General features: G+C 54.2%; 6 protein-coding genes across 6 annotated transcripts; 3 read left to right on the top strand and 3 right to left on the bottom strand.

The window, feature by feature from the left end:
- Positions 1 to 1,702: 1,702 nt before the first annotated feature.
- On the bottom strand, positions 1,703 to 3,976 carry ACRALDRAFT_2025782 (uncharacterized protein; the record flags this gene model as incomplete). Its single annotated transcript, XM_071020346.1, has 1 exon — positions 1,703 to 3,976. One exon carries the CDS (start codon positions 3,974 to 3,976, stop codon positions 1,703 to 1,705), a length of 2,274 nt encoding a protein of 757 aa, XP_070877159.1.
- A 2,133-nt stretch (positions 3,977 to 6,109) lies between these two features.
- Positions 6,110 to 6,892, top strand: ACRALDRAFT_207337 (uncharacterized protein; the record flags this gene model as incomplete). The annotated part of the gene is made up of 5 exons (XM_071022223.1): positions 6,110 to 6,162; positions 6,277 to 6,338; positions 6,418 to 6,576; positions 6,606 to 6,755; positions 6,813 to 6,892. 5 exons carry the CDS (start codon positions 6,110 to 6,112, stop codon positions 6,890 to 6,892), a joined length of 504 nt encoding a protein of 167 aa, XP_070877158.1.
- Positions 6,893 to 7,248: 356 nt separating this feature from the next.
- Positions 7,249 to 9,760, bottom strand: ACRALDRAFT_2032915 (uncharacterized protein). The gene is made up of 5 exons (XM_071020717.1): positions 9,311 to 9,760; positions 8,825 to 9,243; positions 8,599 to 8,769; positions 8,367 to 8,544; positions 7,249 to 8,218 (listed from the first exon to the last, which is right to left on the bottom strand). Exons 1-5 carry the CDS (start codon positions 9,552 to 9,554, stop codon positions 7,449 to 7,451), a joined length of 1,782 nt encoding a protein of 593 aa, XP_070877157.1. The 5' UTR covers positions 9,555 to 9,760; the 3' UTR covers positions 7,249 to 7,448.
- A 1,856-nt stretch (positions 9,761 to 11,616) lies between these two features.
- On the top strand, positions 11,617 to 12,302 carry ACRALDRAFT_1061363 (uncharacterized protein). The gene has a single exon (XM_071016415.1). It carries the CDS (start codon positions 11,626 to 11,628, stop codon positions 11,809 to 11,811), a length of 186 nt encoding a protein of 61 aa, XP_070877156.1. The 5' UTR covers positions 11,617 to 11,625; the 3' UTR covers positions 11,812 to 12,302.
- Positions 11,617 to 13,160, top strand: ACRALDRAFT_2051808 (uncharacterized protein; the record flags this gene model as incomplete). The annotated part of the gene is made up of 1 exon (XM_071021626.1): positions 11,617 to 13,160. The coding sequence occupies exon 1, from the start codon at positions 12,024 to 12,026 to the stop codon at positions 13,158 to 13,160; it is 1,137 nt and encodes a 378-aa protein (XP_070877155.1). The 5' UTR covers positions 11,617 to 12,023.
- A 196-nt stretch (positions 13,161 to 13,356) lies between these two features.
- On the bottom strand, positions 13,357 to 16,337 carry ACRALDRAFT_207334 (uncharacterized protein; the record flags this gene model as incomplete). Its single annotated transcript, XM_071022222.1, has 6 exons — positions 13,357 to 13,393; positions 13,423 to 13,519; positions 13,643 to 15,943; positions 15,993 to 16,033; positions 16,142 to 16,258; positions 16,303 to 16,337. 6 exons carry the CDS (start codon positions 16,335 to 16,337, stop codon positions 13,357 to 13,359), a joined length of 2,628 nt encoding a protein of 875 aa, XP_070877154.1.
- Positions 16,338 to 18,004: the final 1,667 nt, after the last annotated feature.

Raw genomic sequence — 18,004 nt, 5'->3', positions numbered from 1 at the left:
GGCGACCGAGGTCTGAAGGGGGGAAAAAGTGAGCTCCATTCTATCAAGTTGTCTGTCAAATGCAGCAGACGTAGCCGCCGCCAGCGAGATGCGTACATATGTATGCGAGGGACGAGGGGGGGAGGGATACCCAGGGTCAAAGTCTGGAAGGGGGAAGAAGGAGGGACTGGATGTGGGGCACTGTTCTTACTGTACGGAGGGAGGAACGGAATAGGTGAAGAGTGGAGGAAGGAGCGACGGATAACGATCACATTGATTGGTTCCCAGAGTAGCTTTCCCGTGGGTTGAGTTGGGGCATGTACGTACCGTCGGTACCGTACAATCCCCATGGAGTTGAGCAAGGCCATCATCTAATACCTATGAATTGAGCGAGGTTGGACGCTGCGCCCGTCTCGGCCTCGATTACCGAGCACATCCCGAGTGCCCAGCTTTGTATAATCGGGATCGATCCTCTGTATAAGAACATGCAGCTGTTGCTTCATTGTTTATTGAGAGGAAATGGGGGAGAATTCACCGGCTTTGGCGTTCTCTAATTCGTCGCAGCTCGTACAGTTCCAGAGCCGTGGGATAATCAACTCGAGGCGAAGTTCCTCAGGCGTTATCGCATCGACCCTGGTCTCTGTCAACTGATTTCACAGCAATGATCTGTTCCCGCCCTTTCACTGGTTCGAGTCGAAGGTATCATCCCGGAGATAGCTCCCAACGGAGCTGCTCATCCCGCCCTCCTCTACAAATTCCAAAACTCAGGATACGAATGATATCGAGAGTCTCTGATTTGATTTACCTTCCTGTATCAACGAACGAGAAAGAGGAAGAAAGAAAAATTCCGGATTCTTTAGGACGATCAATCTGCGTCGACCGAATGCTAACAACCTATCCATGCCCAGACCGTACGCTCCGATCCCACTCCTCATGGGCAAGACATCTCACCATTGAGATCTGGGGGAATGGACTCCCCAGGCCGTCCACTGATTTCCAAGTTTCAAGTGAGTGTCTGACGCTTTCGCCGGGTAGAAGTCGAGATGGGGAAATGTCGCCGCGACACGGAGGGCCGTGGCATCCAAGTCAACTGTCGAAGCTTCAACGTATCGATCTACATGTATGCCGCCTCGCGAGGAGATGTCTTGGGTTGTTAGAAAAATAATGGGTTCCGGCCAAACTGCGGCAGACAAACCCAACTTCGCACCTAGAAATGCCACGCCACATGAGAAGACGAGCAAGGAAACTAATTGCAAACCGAGCACCTCCTGTCGTAAATCCCAGTCTCTAAAATCAACGCCATGTATGTATGCAAGACCCTTTGCCCTCAAGGGGAGATATGGCTGCCAACTCAAGGCCCCAAGATACCAGCCCACAAGTTTGAACAAAAATAAGGAACCCCCCAAAAAAGCACTGGTAGAACCAGGTTACGAATGTCATGATAGCGTGGACATGATGTCGTGGGCGGAAGTCTGGCCAAAGTCCGGCGCCTTCGCGTCTTCGTCATGATCGGAGTTTTTCAAGCTCTCTCGGGTTTCATCAACATCCCGCACTGCACCTCTCTTCGTTCGCAGCCCGGGGCCCACATGCTACCTGAATAAGACTGGAGTCCCGAGTGCGCTAGGCTTGGTGCAATGCAACCCATCACCGCAAGTGACGCAAAAAGAACAGCCTCGGCGTGACGGAAATGCAGGTGCGGCCTCCTTTCTTCCGTGCTCAGTGCTCAGAACAGGCTCCGGCCACTCGCCAGCCTGACGAAGCTATAAGGCACGTTCTGCCCAACCAAGAGCCTCAACGTCTCGACCGTTGTGAAAGCCGCCGCGTCCGCCGAGCTGTAGGCCGAGAAACCACACTGTTCAGCCACGATGCTGGGATCGCCCCCCTTCCGGGCGTTGGCCGTGTCGGCAAGATCCAGGAACACCTTCCTCGTATTCTTGGAACTCCCGCGTCCCGTCGCTCCAAACATTCGAACTAACATGCCGACTAGGTTGCTCTTTTCCGCACCCAGCGCCGAGACGATGACGAACGGCGCTTCGTCGTCCCCGACCATGCGTGCGCGCTGCAGGCTTTCCAGGCTGTTGAACGGTTCGATGGCGGGGCCGTTCCCGGCAAGCACCGACGGCGTTTTGAATCCTACGGTGTAGATCTTGGAAATATTCAATGCCCTTAATGCGAACATGACGGACGCCGCATCATCTCCCGAGGATGCCAGAACGACGGCAGTCCGGCCGAAATAAGCAGACGGCGCCAGGTCCCGAGTCAGAGTGCTCAAAATACCCTTCCAACTTGCGTTATCCAGAACAAGGGAGGTGTTGGGTGGCAGGTTGGACAAGGTCGAGCCGAATCCAGCGGGAGTATCATAGTTGGGCGGGCTCGATGGCATCGACGCGGGACCCGATGGAGCGGAAGGCGACGACGCCGTCCTGACAACAAAAATCGTATCGACCGTCCCAATGACGCGGGCGGCCTCGGTAGTTTCAGGACCCCTGCCGCCATTCAGCGATGCAAAGAAAGCGCTCTGCTTCAAAAGGCTGCCCCATGATATTGGAGGACTCAGGTAAGCACCGCCAAAGTTCTTCTGGTTACACCATGCTTCCACGCCAGCTATGCAGTTCGGCTGTCGTTCCACAACGGCAAATTGATGCGGTAGACCTAGTTCGTTGAAGCATTTCTCGAAGAACGGGGCTTGCGGGATGGAGCTTCGGAATGACGGGCTTGTGATTCCCCAGATGGTCTTCTTGGGCAGCTGGCCTAGCAGGGAAAGGGCCGTGTTGATCTCCGCGGCGCTCATCTGACCCGGCGCAGCGACGATGGGGAGCAGAGGGTGTGTGATGGGAGTGAAGACTTTGTTGAGCGTCCTCGAAAACTGACCGGTCTCGCCCATGTTGACGCCCGAGAATGGTGGCGAGTCTGGATGCTCAGCCCTCATCTTGGATCGGAAATATTCGAGCTCAAAGTTCTCGTGATGATCGTTGATAATCGCGATCATCTTTACAATGTCGGCGTACTTGCTGGATTCGACGTACACGTGCTCGGCTTCGGGCGACGGCCAGCGGAAGGTGCCGGAGAAGTCATGGAAAGCGGACATGACCTTGCTATTACCTTTCACCTCGTAAAGCCGTTTCCTGATTTCCTCAGGCAGCCAGAGCTCGATATCAATGTATTCGACTCCCCACTGGATGGCTCGGTAGAGGTATTCGCAGTACAGATCGGGGTCTTCCATGGGGAACCGACCATTCTCCCTCGTGCACCTAGTTGTGAATATGATGGGAAGCTCGGTCCGTTGTCGCAGAAGCATGACCTGCTGGCCGACATAGCTGAGGCTGGGAACGGCCGAGTAGGTGCCGTCGCCAGTAGGCTCTTTCAACAAGTCTACCCGAAGCTCCACTGCGTCTGCGCCAACGGTCAAAATGTCAAGGTTGGGTAACGCTGCGCTAACGTCAGGAAACGTTGTCGATATAAAGTATGTCCGGGATTTCGCCATCAACGCCTCGTGATGATTAATCTGTCCCAAGGTGAAGGATATGAACCGCGCCAAATCTCGCCGGAAAAAAGGTGCCTTTGTGTACAAGAACTCATAATCGCACTGCTCCGACAGGTACACATCTGGCGGCACTCCGAGGTCGACGCAGTGGGCATTGATGGCCACCACGAGATCCTTGTTCCGGGCGGCAATGTCGCTTTTCGCGACTCCAGCTTCGATCCCAATGACCAACCCTTTGTCCGCAGTGCTGACTTCGCTGAAGCTAGCTTTCAGGCCGAGAGGCTTCCCAAGGACATCCGCAAAGGTGGAAACGATGGTGTCCTGACCGTCGCCGTACATAATGACAACGATCCGCGTGTCTCCTCTCTGAGGTTCACTGCTAAATTTGCTCCCTATCCTAGAGAGCTCCGGTGAAGGACTAGAGTCGACGTCCATGTCGCCATCCCTGACTCCGTTAGTGCTTCGCGGTCGCGCGGGCGTGGGCCCAGCGGACAGTTGCTGCACTGTTGCCATGATAGACACCTCAACTCTCCAATTCCCAGCTGTAGTCTTGTCGTACAATGGTATCTTGATAAAGCAGAGACACTGGAGACGTTCAAGCCAGTTCCCCCTTCAAATCACAATGGTGCCAAGTCGAGAGCTGCGCGTCGCTAGTGAATGAGTGCTAGAGAGGCTAGGTCGGACTCCCATCCCAAGGGATGGTTGCTGACGTAGGATACTGTAAATAAATGATGGGGATGTACTGGGAAGAGGGGTCCTTGGACAGATGGAGAAGACTCCGGCGACCCGGAGGAGTCAGGGGAGCGAGGATAAAAGGGCGGCTTGAGGGCCCAATTCCCACGACAATATGCCGGGGTTTCTTGAGGTGAAGAAAATATAGACTTGGCTGTGTTGAGAGTAAAAAGGTTTCAATATCTGGGACAGTAGGAAAGCAGCTGCCCTTTTGGATAGGCGGGTGAGCTGGTAGGATAGTTTGATCGTCCACTCCTCCGGAGTCAAAAGTAAATTCCACCAATTCGACGTATCCCCGACGCCGCTAGGGCGGCCGGGAAGTCGTGTCCGAGGGAACGGGCCGTGCAGAGAAGGCACGCAAGATATAATGATCGTCGGCTGGTCGTGCGGAAATCGAGAGAGTAGCCTCTTGACGAGGGGCCGTGAGGCGTCAATCTCAGGTCACAAGGGCGGCCTCTGCCGGCTTCTAACCCAAGGGCGAAGAGTTCTTATGACAATCCGAGAGCTAGAATCCAAGTCATTCGTATATAGGTAGGTAAGGCCTGAAGGTATAGGTCGGTCGTAAGTATCAACGCGGTCCGTCCAGTCTTGCCGGGAGATCAGACAAGTTCGAACTTATAGATGGGACGGTTGCCAAATAGTTCAAGGCGAAAATACGGCAGCAGGGGGGGAGTTATCGGGTGGCATTCCAGTCGTGAAGGAAGGTTGTGGGAAGTAGAGCGAAAACGCAACGTGTGTGGTAGGGTGATGCTGGGTCAGCAGCAAGCGAGTTGGACCGAGAGTGTACACAGGCGAAGCTTGAGCGAGCCCCGGGGCTCGCTACCGGTATGCCGTGGGATGATAAGGGGTGCCGGACGTGGCAGCGCGTTTGGTTCCAAACGGGAATGACGATGATTCTCGTTGGTGGAGTGGTGGGACGGGGAGGAATTACCGACTGGTTCGGTGGTGGGAATTTTCCGTATAGAGGGACGCCCCGGTGGAAAAGGTGCCCCAAAGGAGCTGCAGGTCAGACAAGGCTAGTCCATGGGACTGGCGTGAAAGTATCGGCAGGGTCTTTTCGATTCGCTGGTAACCGGATCGGCGCGAGGCAATCGGAGGTTTCGTACCTTTAACGTGAGGAGTTGCGTATCTTGAATCGGGAGACGCGGGGCAACGGCCTGGACGACTTGTGAATCGTTTAGCACTCTGATCAGACAAGACATGATTTTGGGATATGCGAAACGGACGAGGCCCCTTTGGTAGGGTGGCAGCAGCATCCAAAATCTACCTACGTACCTGGGCAAGCCGGCCATCGGATAAGCCACGAGTAGTTTCCTTCGGCCCAGGAGCCCGTATCGTCGGTTGAAACTCGGGCCCTCTAATCGAGATAGGGTCGCTGTTGGGTCGGCAGCTTCACTGGTCGTACGCAGTGCTTGTTGGTCGCTGCTTGCAAATAACCTGACGCGCTACTAAATGCAGCGGAAAATCGCAGCAAAAGCAGTTGAAGATCGTCAACCAACGGCACGCCCAACTGGCGTATCGGGGACAGCCAGCAGCTGCTGCGTCGGTGCTCCCTGTGGGGCAGGCAGGCATGGGCGGGACGCATGCCTGAGCTCTCTGAGCTTGGGATGGGGGTAGCCCAGGTCCAGGGAGGGGGGTTCAATGCCCAGCACGCGGGGCAATGGCGGGTGGGGTGGGGGCTGAGGAACATGGAATGGAACATCTTGGCGGGGAGGGGCAACGGGACGAACAACGTCTGGGGCGCTTATGAACTGTCGTCGGAAAGTTTTGCCGCCGAGGTTAGGAGGAAACTTCCGCTGAGCTTTTATTCCACCAACCATATTCAGCCAAATCCAGCCATAAGGTACCTTTCTCCCTCACCCCTTACCACATACGGTAAGGCACCTCGCAACGTTGACCGAAATTGACTTCGGCATGAACGCAGACCAGAGCCTCGTCACCTCGTTTGCACCCCCCGTCAATCCCTCGTGGTCGTTTCTTGGTATTTTTGACATATTCGTATCCTTTCTTAGGTATTCAGCAGAAGCGCACCGGAAACCGATCCGTACCGTGCCTCGAGTAATAATGAAAACCCGTCAAAGTGCCAACCCGTTCACCGAACCCATGAGCCGCAAAGAGCCTAAGTTTAGACATGGACAACTTGGTTCGTGGCGGCGAAGCAAAAGATAGGTATATCATGATGAGCCTCTTCCGGGGTCAACCCTTTCTCCATACTTAGGTAGCATTCCCATGCTACCGTACTTCGGATATCGGTCGCGTTCCCAAATTGCAAAGATTTCCGGTTTTCGGCAGATCAATGATTGGCTATGGCAACGTCTCTGTGCGTCAGGAAGCGACATTCTCGATACAGCGTAAATTAATGGAAATTACTCTGCCAATCCGTTGTCCGACTGATATCTTGGTCATATAGAGAAAAATGCGAAGATTCCAACATTTATCGGAATTCCAGGGACCACCAGCCACTTCAGACCTAGAATCTCCCTGTCCCTGTGTGACTCGGGAGATGGAGGTGCCTTTCATTTACGACGCGCCGAGAACTACATACGTACATACAACGTACGTGTCACCCTTTACGGTCTGGGTATATTTCTCTTCGTATGTTGCAAGGCCCAGTCAGGCAAGTGCCAAATCGCGAAGAACAAATCTCTCTTGATTCACGTCTATTGTTCCGTGAAGCCTCCCGTCTCGGCCAGCTAGAACAGATACCTAACTTGGACATGGCTTGATCAAATACGCCTACGAGCCTGGCGGTCGCGCGGCGCGGAACCCGTTGGCCATGTCGAATTCCCTTCTCCGAAACGGAGGCGGTGCCCATCGACAATGATGGACTGCTGCGCGTTCCAGAATCCTCGCATGCCCGGGTAGGTCCGCCAGATGGGGGTGTCAGTGTGCCAGAGGATGGTCTCCAAGTCTATTGGCGCAAGATTATACTATCTCGGCAATGTGAGCCGGTAGGTAGCACCCCCTTTGCAAGGTGGAAGAGTGACTGCCAAACTTCAAGAGGAGGCTTCAATCAGTCAACAGATTGCAACCCCCACCACCCCAACCTCTTGGTTCAATTGGATCAATTCCCTACGTGATAAAAACGATGTATGCGACAATACTGATGACGACTCTCGGCCATGAAATTCACATCTCAAGCAACCGAGTAAAGCTTCTATTCCCATTATGTTCCCCTTAAAATACAATTTACAATGCCAATTCGCCTCTTGATGCCCATGCGCGATAATGAAATCAACTTCCTACAGGAAAATTACGCCCTCCCAACATCTTCGTCCCCAAGAAGAGATTCTCTTGTTTCCGTTACATCGTCCTTCGGTTGGTCCTGGGGGCTTGTCCACCCGGTAGCGGCCTGCAAAGCAACCGCGACAATGATCAGGGCGGCAGCGGCCTGCCACGTCCCTCGCGACGCAGCGGCGTAACATTCTACGGCGACGTGTCGCTCTGCGTCCCCCAGGCCGCCATTATACACCAGCGCCGGGCTTCCAATCAGCCTGGTGATCAGCTGACGACGCTCATCGGTCAAATCGTCCCCGTCCAGTTGGGAGAATGCTTTAATGAGGCCGCTCCTGAGAAGCCTATAGAAGACACCCCCGCCGATGGCCGTTCCAAAACTCCCGCCAAAGCCGCGGAACGTGTTGAGTAGGCTGGTGGAGATGAAATGCTCTGCAGGACGGGACAAGTGGAGGAGGTGCGCCAGAGTGTAGTTGAGGGAGGCGCCCGTTGCGAGGCCATTGAGGAAGACGACGAGGACGAGGGACCATGCTGGCGCCGTGGTTGTGCCGACCAGAGAGAGGGCGAAGAGCGTGGCACCGAAGAGGCCAAGCCCGATGATGGAGGGAAGCCAGAAGGCCCCGTTACGACGAACATGAAGCCAGCCAATAATCAGACCTCCAGCGCCGAAGCCCAGGTTGGTCGGGATCAGTATGGAGCCGGCAATAGCGGGGGCGTAGTTTCGGACCGCCAGGACGAAAATCGGGGTGTAATAGAGAAGAGTCCACCTTGCGGCCATGAATATAAGTTCTTCCATGACAGGTCAGTAGTTATTCCGGCATTCATTTGCAGATATTTTCTCATGAGAGGCAGTGGCCAGGTAAGGGGCCAGAAAATGGAGAGAGAGAGAGAGAGAGAGAGAGAGAGAAGGTTGAGGGGTCCGCTAGAGCCAACTTACGGGCGATGCACGAGAAGAGAACCCCCCGTGATGATAGGATAGAAAGAGGTATGATCGGATCGGCGGCAATAAAGACCTCAACCACTGTAAAAACAAACAGACTGAAGATGGAGAGAACAATAGGTGTCCATCGGATGTCTCCTGACAGACCATACAAGAACAGTACGATGGTGAGAATCTAGGGACCGGGTTAATACTGCGAGCAAACATCAAGAGGGGATATCCATCTAACCATGGTGAAAGCGCCGAGATAGTCTATATCCGCCAGTCTTTCCTTGACAGTCGACTGTGGGGACCCTGCTTCGCCTTTGTGCTTCGGACTCCTCAACGCACTCGGGACACTGAAGTAAAGACTGAAGGATGCCACTAAGGCGACAGGCGACTGGATGCCGAATATCGGTCTCTGTTTGTGAGGTCAGCACGGTATACTTCCGACACCGAAACCAAGATGCCCTCACCCATCCGATAATAGGCAGAAGGGCGCCATATACAACGGCGCCAGTTGCCAGACCAATGGTGAAACCGGCGTTCAGTAATCCAATGAAGATACCGCGCCTCGTCTTACTGACGAGCTCGAGGACGAGAATTACCGACAGCGTCATGATGCCGGCGCTACCTACGCCAGTCAGGACGCGGCCGAGGATGAAGACGGCAAAGGAGCGAGCTAGCGACGTGACAAGGGCACCGGCAGAAAAAAAGATGCCAATGGGCAGGACGAGGCCACGGGGAGAAAATATGGTGGCCAGTCGGCCGGATAGCGGAGACAACGCTGAAGTGGAAATGAGATAGGAGGTGGTGAACCACATGGCGTCTTCGTAGGACTCGAGGTCTTCGGCGATGGCGCCCTGAGCGATGGTGATGCCGGACATGTTCGATGCTGGCGCGGAGTTAGCCGGACTGGGAGAGGAAGCGGACCAGTGAACGAGGTTACAAAGCCCGCGTACCCTGTAGGAATATCAAAGCCCATAAGCTGAGAATGATGGCGATGGCGCGAGGCGCGCCGCCTGAGTCTTCATGACCTTCAGAATTGTCATGTCCATGTCTCTCGGAAGGTGAGGCATCGCGAAATGTGCCAGAGCTGGTCTCGGAGTTCAATAGAGTGGTTGTTTCCGTTGGATTCGCGTCACTATCATCAGAATGGTAGTTTGACGTATGGCGCCTCGCTCCATTCTCGACATCTGGTTGCATGGTGTAGTCTTTGGACCACGAGAAAGGGAAAAGAAGAAAAGAAATCTAAGAGTAGAAACCAAGCATGCTGCGTCCACAATCTTAAAACTACAGTCGAGGCGATGAACACCTGCTTAGATGTACAGAATAAAGAAAGTAATGAAGACAGGCATTGAAAGTCCAAGTAATTACAGATGGGTGAGCTCTCGAACCCATCACTGAGCAAGCCTCTTCTTCTGGACCGTTTCATTACAAAGAATACGCGATTGGTAAGCGATCGGAGCTGTCTTGATGACGTCTTGGAATCAAAACCACTTTAAAAATTCCGACCTATCACAAAACAGGCATTTGTGGGGCTATTTGTCCCTTGATCGGAAACAAACGCGCTAATACAGTAACGGCCCTACCGCGTCTTACTTCGTAGTCATTCGTCGTAAGGTACGGAGTATCAACGTGACACCCTCACCATCTTTCTCCGACTTCGATTTCCGGGGATTATACCATTACTCCTCGAAGGCTCTGCATACAGAAGATATCTTAACACGGTGAGATTTGGTACTACTTTACATGAAGCCTAACCCTTGGGGCGCTGCCCTTCATGTTCACAATTGGGCATCCATGTATACGACAGTGTCTCAAAAAACAAGAGAACCCAAAAAAGCCTTTGACGATACCTATAGGACTTTGGGCACCTTGGGCACCTACCTAGGTACCTACCTATCTAGGTAGGTAGACATTTAGGTACCTAGAGGTACTGGATAAAAAGGTACTCGATGTACCTAGTATACATGAGACGGGACAGAAAGAAACGAAAGGGCAGTTCTAGGTACTCGGTAGATCCTGCCTCTCATTCCCTAGGTACCTATCCTGGGTCGTGGCTTCCTCCTTACCATCCATCTCGAGAGTGCCAGTTGGACGGTTTATACATATGTAGGTACCTCCTTAGGTAAGGTAAGGGGTAGGTAATCACCTTACCTCAAGCAGGCCTGTGATACTCGTGATGGCAACAATATATACGGATTATATCTCTCTATCAACATTCCCAGTGTGTCCTGTCCGTTGGCCTGGCTTTCCCAAACTCCACAGAAACACATCGGCAAAATTATGAACTGGACTGAAGGAAGATTGCAGCGACATTCCCGCGGCAGGGGCTTCGACCCCTTGGTTGCCAAGCAGAAGCAGTTCTTCGCCAGTGCTAGGCTGAGATCGCAGGAACGCGCTCATCGCAACTCAACGTCGATCTCCTTGATTTCACCGAGTCGTCGGGATTTGGGACAACAGAGACAGACGACCAGCCGAGAACGCTCGTCGAGGATTCATTCGCGGTCGAGCCAGTCAAGCCATTGTCGTCCGAAGAAGATTCGCAAAGACTACCGAACCGTGTCTCATAGCTCTCGGTCCTCTCGGTCCTCACGACGTCCGAAAGGGAACGCTTCATCCTCCCCGAGTACGCGGAATCACGTCGCAAAGAATCCGCACTCCTCATCACCACCCCCAATATTCCGGACCGCAGGCCAGGATCTCTCTTTCACGTCTCCCAACCCAGCCGAAAATGACATCGAATCGAAGCGCCGAAAACTCCTACTCCGCGGTGACTGGGTTAGCGTCGGCCTGCAGAAATCACTTCCCATTAGGTTTCCACTGCATGCAACTTCTACCAAACACACCAAATGGGGCTTCGGTCGTCGAGACCGTCGCTCCGAAGACCCCATGCAGCCATGTGGTGCTTCACGAAGCCGGAAGAAGAAGCTAGCTACAGACTGCTCCACCGACATATCGCGGCGAGGTAACAAAATGCGCATCAAAATCGGGAGTCAAGACATTTACCTAGGAGAACCTAGCAGTCTTGGGAGCCCTCGAAAGAAATCACCAGGCCGATGGGCCAGTGGGGATAGGGGCGCCCCCCAATCTTCGCCCTACTTTCATGGTCGCACCCATCAAGGGGCGCATATCTCCCTCCCGCCGGCATCTCAAAACTCTCTTCACAGCGTAGGCGATGGTCATCATTTGTCTGCTCCCGGGCTGCAGCCTGCAGGCCAATCGCCAACTTCACCCCACTCAGGCTCAAGCCACATCGAGTCAGGGGCCGTCGATGCCCATTGGGCCAGCCACCTTAGGAGGAAGTTATCTCAACCCACGGAACCCCAGATATTTCCTCAAGCGTCCTCTCCCGTTGTCCACCACCCGAGACCTCGGCGCATTGCCCGAATCCTTCATTATCAGGAGTCTCAGCCGCCTAGCTCAGATGAGGGCCAGGCTAGCATACGAGCACAAGTAGGCCGAGGCCACCACACCGGCATCACACCATCAGAAGGTAGTCAGAACGATCAATGGCGCTCATTTCTAACATCACCTCGCCGTCGATCTGATGGAGCAGCCGTCCAGGCATCCGATGACTCAACTTCCGCACGCATCAAGATAAGCCCCGGGGTCAGCACGGAACAGCCTCCGGGGCAAGTGCCCGGCGAAAGCCCTGGGCGATATAAATATATGCACATGGACAGATCAATGAAACAATGGAGTCCTGAAGATCCAGCTTGCGGTTCACCCGAAACCGTATTTAGTGACTGGCCCCCCCTTGAGGAGGAAGCCACCCAGCCAGTGTTCTTTCATGGCCCAGAGTCGGATATGGACCCCGATTACGGCGAGCCACTTTCAGAAGGGGAAGACGATGCGTTCAAGAACACGAATACTGATAGCTCCGATTTTACCGGCCCACAGGCATCAGAAGGTGTAGACCGTGGCCACTTAGACAATGTTCGCAACCGGGCCGATATATCATCCCCAACTAAGGAAGACATCCCCCAACCAGGTGAGTACAAGGTATTCGTATGGGCCGAAGGGGAGGCCGAGCCGAACAATATAGGGTCTCAAAACGTCGACGCGAACGCCTTTGTGACTCCCTCTTCTCCGCCTGCTCCCGTGACCATGCCGACAGAGCTGGCAGATCTGCTGCCAGATGCCAATGAGAACATGGCCTGGATGACTTTTCTCAACTCGGAGGGCGAAGATAGCGACGAGGTGTTGCAGAATGCCTTCAATGAAGCCAAATACGAGACAAGTCGTGCAGTCCAACCACGCGACGATCCCAAGGAATCCGACAGCGAGGACATCATAGCCGCCGCGGATTGCGATGTTGAGACTGCTGCAACGTGTGGATCAGTCACATCTTCTGAGCGGTCCATAGTCGAGGCCAGTTCCTCGGTAGTATCTGATCGGAGTGCGGCAGTCCCGTCCGTGATTGTGTCAGATCATACCGCAAAGGGTCCTAGCTGCCTACCCACCATCTTCGAAGGTTCAGAGTCTTGGGCATCTATGGAATCCACTGAAGCCGATTCAGAGCTCCCGTCAGCCGATGTGATACTGCATGACCATGCTTCAATTACCGCACAGCCATCGGAGCCGGAAACCAGCGAGGTGACTTCGCCCACCTTTAGATTTGCACAGCCAGAGCGGTTTGTAGGCCGCCTGGCCAAATCACCGGAGCCTGCGGCACCAAGCCCTTTGGTGCAGCTCAGCGTCCATGCGCCACTTCGCGGGCGAGGGCGTCCTAAGAAGAAGGCAAGGCCGGGTTGGACAAACATTCGGGCCCTACCCGATTACCACAGCGACCCCATAGACGACTGAGTAGAAAAGTGTCTAGCTTTCTACGTGTGCCTTCGCCGTCCGCAGCGATCTCCATTGACCCAACTGTAGCTTTGATTGTATGGGCCTTTCAAACCCAACACCATTGCTTGAATCGTCACGATGAGAAGGAGACCAGGGAATCCGCCGTCACCATCTAAGGTGTGGGATATGCATATGAAAAATCGAGGTGCTAGCCCTAGCATAATGCAATATACAAAGATTGTGAGAAGAAACTTAAAAACATTGCCCATCACCGTGAAACTGACAGGGAGCCAGCTTCTCATAATGTAACATGGTCATTCCAGGCAGAGACCAGCTGTTACCCTGGAGGCCGTGCCCTACCATCCTGAACCCAATGTCTCCAGCACAAAGCTACTTATCGCCCCGGCTTCGGCGGGGAAGGATAGGATGGGGGTCTATATACAAGGGTGATGCTTTCACCGGAGTTATCACGAATCTGCCCTCCCTCCCTTACGCTCCACGTGCGGAGTTAGGTCGCGACCGCTTCTCGAAGGTCCGATTCTCAAAGGGAAACCGGAAGAACTTGGGGCGCCTGTGGCCAAATTTAGGCCCCTCCGCCGGGGTCTCTGGTTCGGGCAAGACAGGATCTTCGGTAGAGACGCCTTCGGTGGGAACAGCAATCTCCGGAACGACAAGGCTCTCGGTAGCGATGCTCTCCGTCGGAAGGGGGCTTTCGGTGGCGATGCTTTCGATCGGGATGCCGCTCTCGGTCACGACTAGGCTCTCGCTTATGACCAAGCTCTCGCTGGCGATGCTCTCTGTCGGTGCCGGCCCGCAGACGTCGACAGTCTGGGTGATGATCTGGGTCTTCGTCTCCGTCACCACGACGGTTGCGGGGCTAGCGCAGGCAGGACAGTCGGGCGGGGCAAGATTGTTAGGCGGAGTGGGCGCCGCCGGGTCGGGGACCGTCATGGTGATGATGCCGGTTTGGCCGCCCAGGGTGACAGTGACGACGCTGGTCTTAGGAGCAGCAGGCGCAGCAGGCGCTTGGCCTTGGGGTTCCGTGGGAGCCAGGGGGGTGGGGTGGATGGTGATAGTGGCGGTGCTGAGCTGCGGGACGTCCGGCAGGGTCGGATGGGGAGGCAGAGTCACGGTGACGATGGAGGTGACTGGAGTTTCGGGCACTCCGGCGGTGGGGTGAACGGTGACCAGGACCGTACTGATCTGAGGCACACCGGGGTGGGCCGGATTGGGGGGCAGAGTGACGGTCACGACAGACGTGACGGCGGAAGGGTGGCTGTCGGCGTCCTCATCCGCAGCACCAGGCTGGGGTTCGGGGGTAGGTGTGGGAGTGGCAGTAACTGTGATGATGCTGACACCGCCAGTGCCGATGGTAGCAACCTCGTCATCGGGCAGGACGGTAGACGTGATGACCTCACCTCCAGCATCGATGATCTTGGAAGTAACGGCCGGAGGGTCGGTCTCCACAGCCTCAGGAGGGAGAATGACCGTCTGTGTGACGGTGGTGGGCAGAGGCTGGGTGACGGTCGCGGTGCCGGCGGCTCGATGGCAAAGTGTCAGTTGGGACCGGCATTGGGCCCCCTGGATACCGAAACCCACGGCAGTCAAGCACTGGTTGAACTGAATGTTACAGGCGGCCAGGCAGGCGTCCTGGTAGCGGCCGAAGTTAAACTCGCCGACTAGGAAGCCACCTGGGAACGGTGCTGGCCGAACGGCGGGGCACAAGCCGCCCAAAGCGGAAGGAAAGATGAAGTACGTGATCTGCTTGACGATAATGACGACGGGCTTCTGGATAACAGCCGGATCGGTCGGGATGGCAAGGACGGTAGATGTCTGCTCCACCGCGTCGGGGGCAGACGAGGTCGAAAAGTCGAGTGTGATGGATGAACTGGGCAATTCCAGTCCAATGCTGGAAGTCTCCTCGACGATCTCTGGAACCGAGGAAGTGGGAGCCTCATCAAATTCTATGGAGGACGTGGAAAGATCAAACTCGATGCTCGAGGTTTCCTCAAGAAAGCCTTCAACAGATGAGGTGGGGATGTCCAGTTGAATGGAAGAGGTTGACAGATCAAATTCGATGCTCGAGGTCTCCTCGAGAAAGCCTTCGACAGACGAGGTAGGGATCTCCACCTCAAAGGAAGAGGTTGGCGCATCAAACTCGATGCTGGAGGTTTTGTCGGCAAACTCAAGAAGAGAAGAGGTATAAATGTCCAGTTCGAGTGAAGAAGTCAAGAATTCGAACTCGATACTCGAAGTCTCCTCGGCAAACAAGGGGGCAGAGGAGGTAGGAATATCCAGTTCGAGCGAAGAGGTGGAGAAATCGAGTCCAATGCCGGAAGATTCTTCGACCAACTCGACGACCGAGCTTGACACGTCAAGCTCGACGCTGGAGGTCGCCTCTCCTAGCTCGGTGTCGCTGACACTGGTCGCATCGAGAATGCCGGTTAGGCCATCATCGAGGTCCGACGCTGGAAGGAGTGGAACCGAGGACATGATTTCCACCGCCTCGGTCGGCTGTTCGTCGATAATGTTGTCCACGACCGTCGGAGTGGCGACATCCAGGTCTTCTGTGGGCTGTGGCAAGACATCTTTGATAGGTAAGAGAAGGGCGCCTTTTGGTGGTAGTTGCTGGATCGCCCGGGCAAAGGCCGTGCCCGAGAAAATGATAGGGAGAGTGATGGCGACACGCATGGTGACAGGGGTGAACAGAGAATGACTGGTGAAAAGAAGTCGACGAATAATGAGAACGAAAGAAGGGGGTATCCAAAAAGGCTCGCCAAAGGAGCAACAGTGACCAGGCACTGTAAGAAGGGAAAGTGAAAAAGTGTAAACGAAGAGAAAACAACACACAAATGAAAGGAAACTTCGACAGAACGACAAGACACTCGACACTTGGATGATGGGTTCTCTCCAAGTGAAGGAAGGGGAGGCAAGTGTTAAATATATATATACGCGTCCAGCAGTACTAGGATAGATCAGGGATATAGATGCCCTTCAACATGTTAATGTCCGACCCCACAGCACAATACCCAGACTCGGAGTAGAGGCCGAAAGAGCACACTTGCCGGTCTTGGGCCTCGTGGTGAGACGTTTCACGACGGGAAGTCCCAAGGTCACTGGGTAGGTCAAGGAGGATATCATGTTTAGCAAAAGGAAACACTCGGGCTGAACTAACACGGCAAGATGGGCGATCATAGTGGGGGTTAGAACAGAGCCCAAAATAGAGTCGATAACGAGTCCCGAAACGACAGGGTTCAGGACAAGAGGCGAACACTGGGGCGATCCTCAGGGGTAGCTATGAAGCCTGCGCCACGATAGGCACATGGATGGTGCGGATCGTGAGAATTATTTGATGCATTACCGTAGAATATCAATATGCTTCGGACGGTCCCTCGAAGGTGAGCGTGGACACGGTGGCTCCAAGACAAATGGAAGCGGAGGAAGTCGAATGATGCCGTGACGATTCGTATATCGAACGTTAAAGGTCAACCTGCGCGAATTCTTTACCCAGTTCCTGGTTCTACCCCCTATCCTCGCTGCGTCTTCTCGACGAGAACGAGTTGTTGTATAAAGTCAGGGGGAAGACACAAGAAAGCACCTGCTAGGTGGCAATGTAGCAAGGGGCTGGGCTCGCTGCCTTTGGGCCTGGGGCAACATGATCAGACCACAGCATCCCAGATCTCCTGGGACGTCCTGGGCGACCCTGGGAGACCGAGTAAGGATAGCTCACGAGTTCTCACGTTTCGAGACGAGTTGCACCATTGATGGACTCGTTTCCCAAGACCAAAGAAGAACCATTGGCGCCTTTTGTGGTCCATCGGTCCAAAGATGGAGTTATTTTTGGCAGCAGGACTAAGCCCAGCTAAGAGGAAGATAGGTCCGGACCAAGCTGATCGTGAGGTTGAAGATTTGTGTATGAGGCTCAAACGTTGTGGTCGGGAGAACCAGGTTCTGACCAATCAAAGACCTGCACAGTATCGCGATCTGATGACATAATCACTCTTTGGGACATCAAATGCTTCGGGAGTGTTTTAGAGTGGGAGCTTGGGCCAGCTTGCTATCTTGTGCTCTTCAACCCCTTCAACCCCTCGTTTCAACTTACCGTTTCTCGTTCTCTTTTTCTTTTTTTTTTGTTCAGACAGATACAGTCCCACGTTTCCTGCCATTCATTCTTTCCTTCCTTTTTCCCTTCTTTTCCTATTTTGGCGATGTTCCTTACAAGCGGGGTGATGGGACGAGGCAGTGCCAAGAAAACAAACCTCATACAAACCGCCGGTCCAGACCGCAACGGTGCAAGAGGCAGACTTTACGAAGTACAGGTAACAAAGATCGGCACTTAGGACGAGTAGGCACTCACTTGTCGTTCCCCAACCGGCGGTCAGGTTTAGCCAAAAGATTTGGTTTCTGTCGTGAGCGCTCGGCCCGCCAGTTGCCAACGTTAGGTATCAAAGGGGGGAAATACCTGGACGGACAGGACGGAATGATATTTGTCGTCTGGCCTGCACCGCAAGTACACAGACTCGGAGGCACGGGATCGACTGGCCGGTCCGGACCGGACCTCGCCGCGACAACGCGCTCGAGACTCGACGAACTCATCGTGACAACAGTTGCGATACGAACGTTTGTACCGGTACATCACAAAGTCCCACACGGGCCACTGTACACTACCTACTGGGAAAGGATTACGTAATAACGCGCTATCCTCTTCCGGGAATTAGTACTGTCTTATGTTATGGGACGATGGTCCACCAAACGTCACTCGGATGAACCCCGCTTAGGAAATCCGGCATGACGCACGATGGGTCGAGTTCAGTTGCTGCAGATGAACCCAACTCCAAGTGTTCCCTAGTCACGAAACGGAG

The sequence above is a fragment of the Sodiomyces alcalophilus genome, assembly GCF_042370955.1.
Source record: "Sodiomyces alcalophilus JCM 7366 unplaced genomic scaffold ACRALscaffold_2, whole genome shotgun sequence".
Classification (NCBI taxonomy): Eukaryota; Fungi; Ascomycota; class Sordariomycetes; order Glomerellales; family Plectosphaerellaceae; genus Sodiomyces; species Sodiomyces alcalophilus.
Note: the sequence above shows the minus strand (reverse complement) of the source record. Positions and strands in the feature narration are given on the sequence as shown.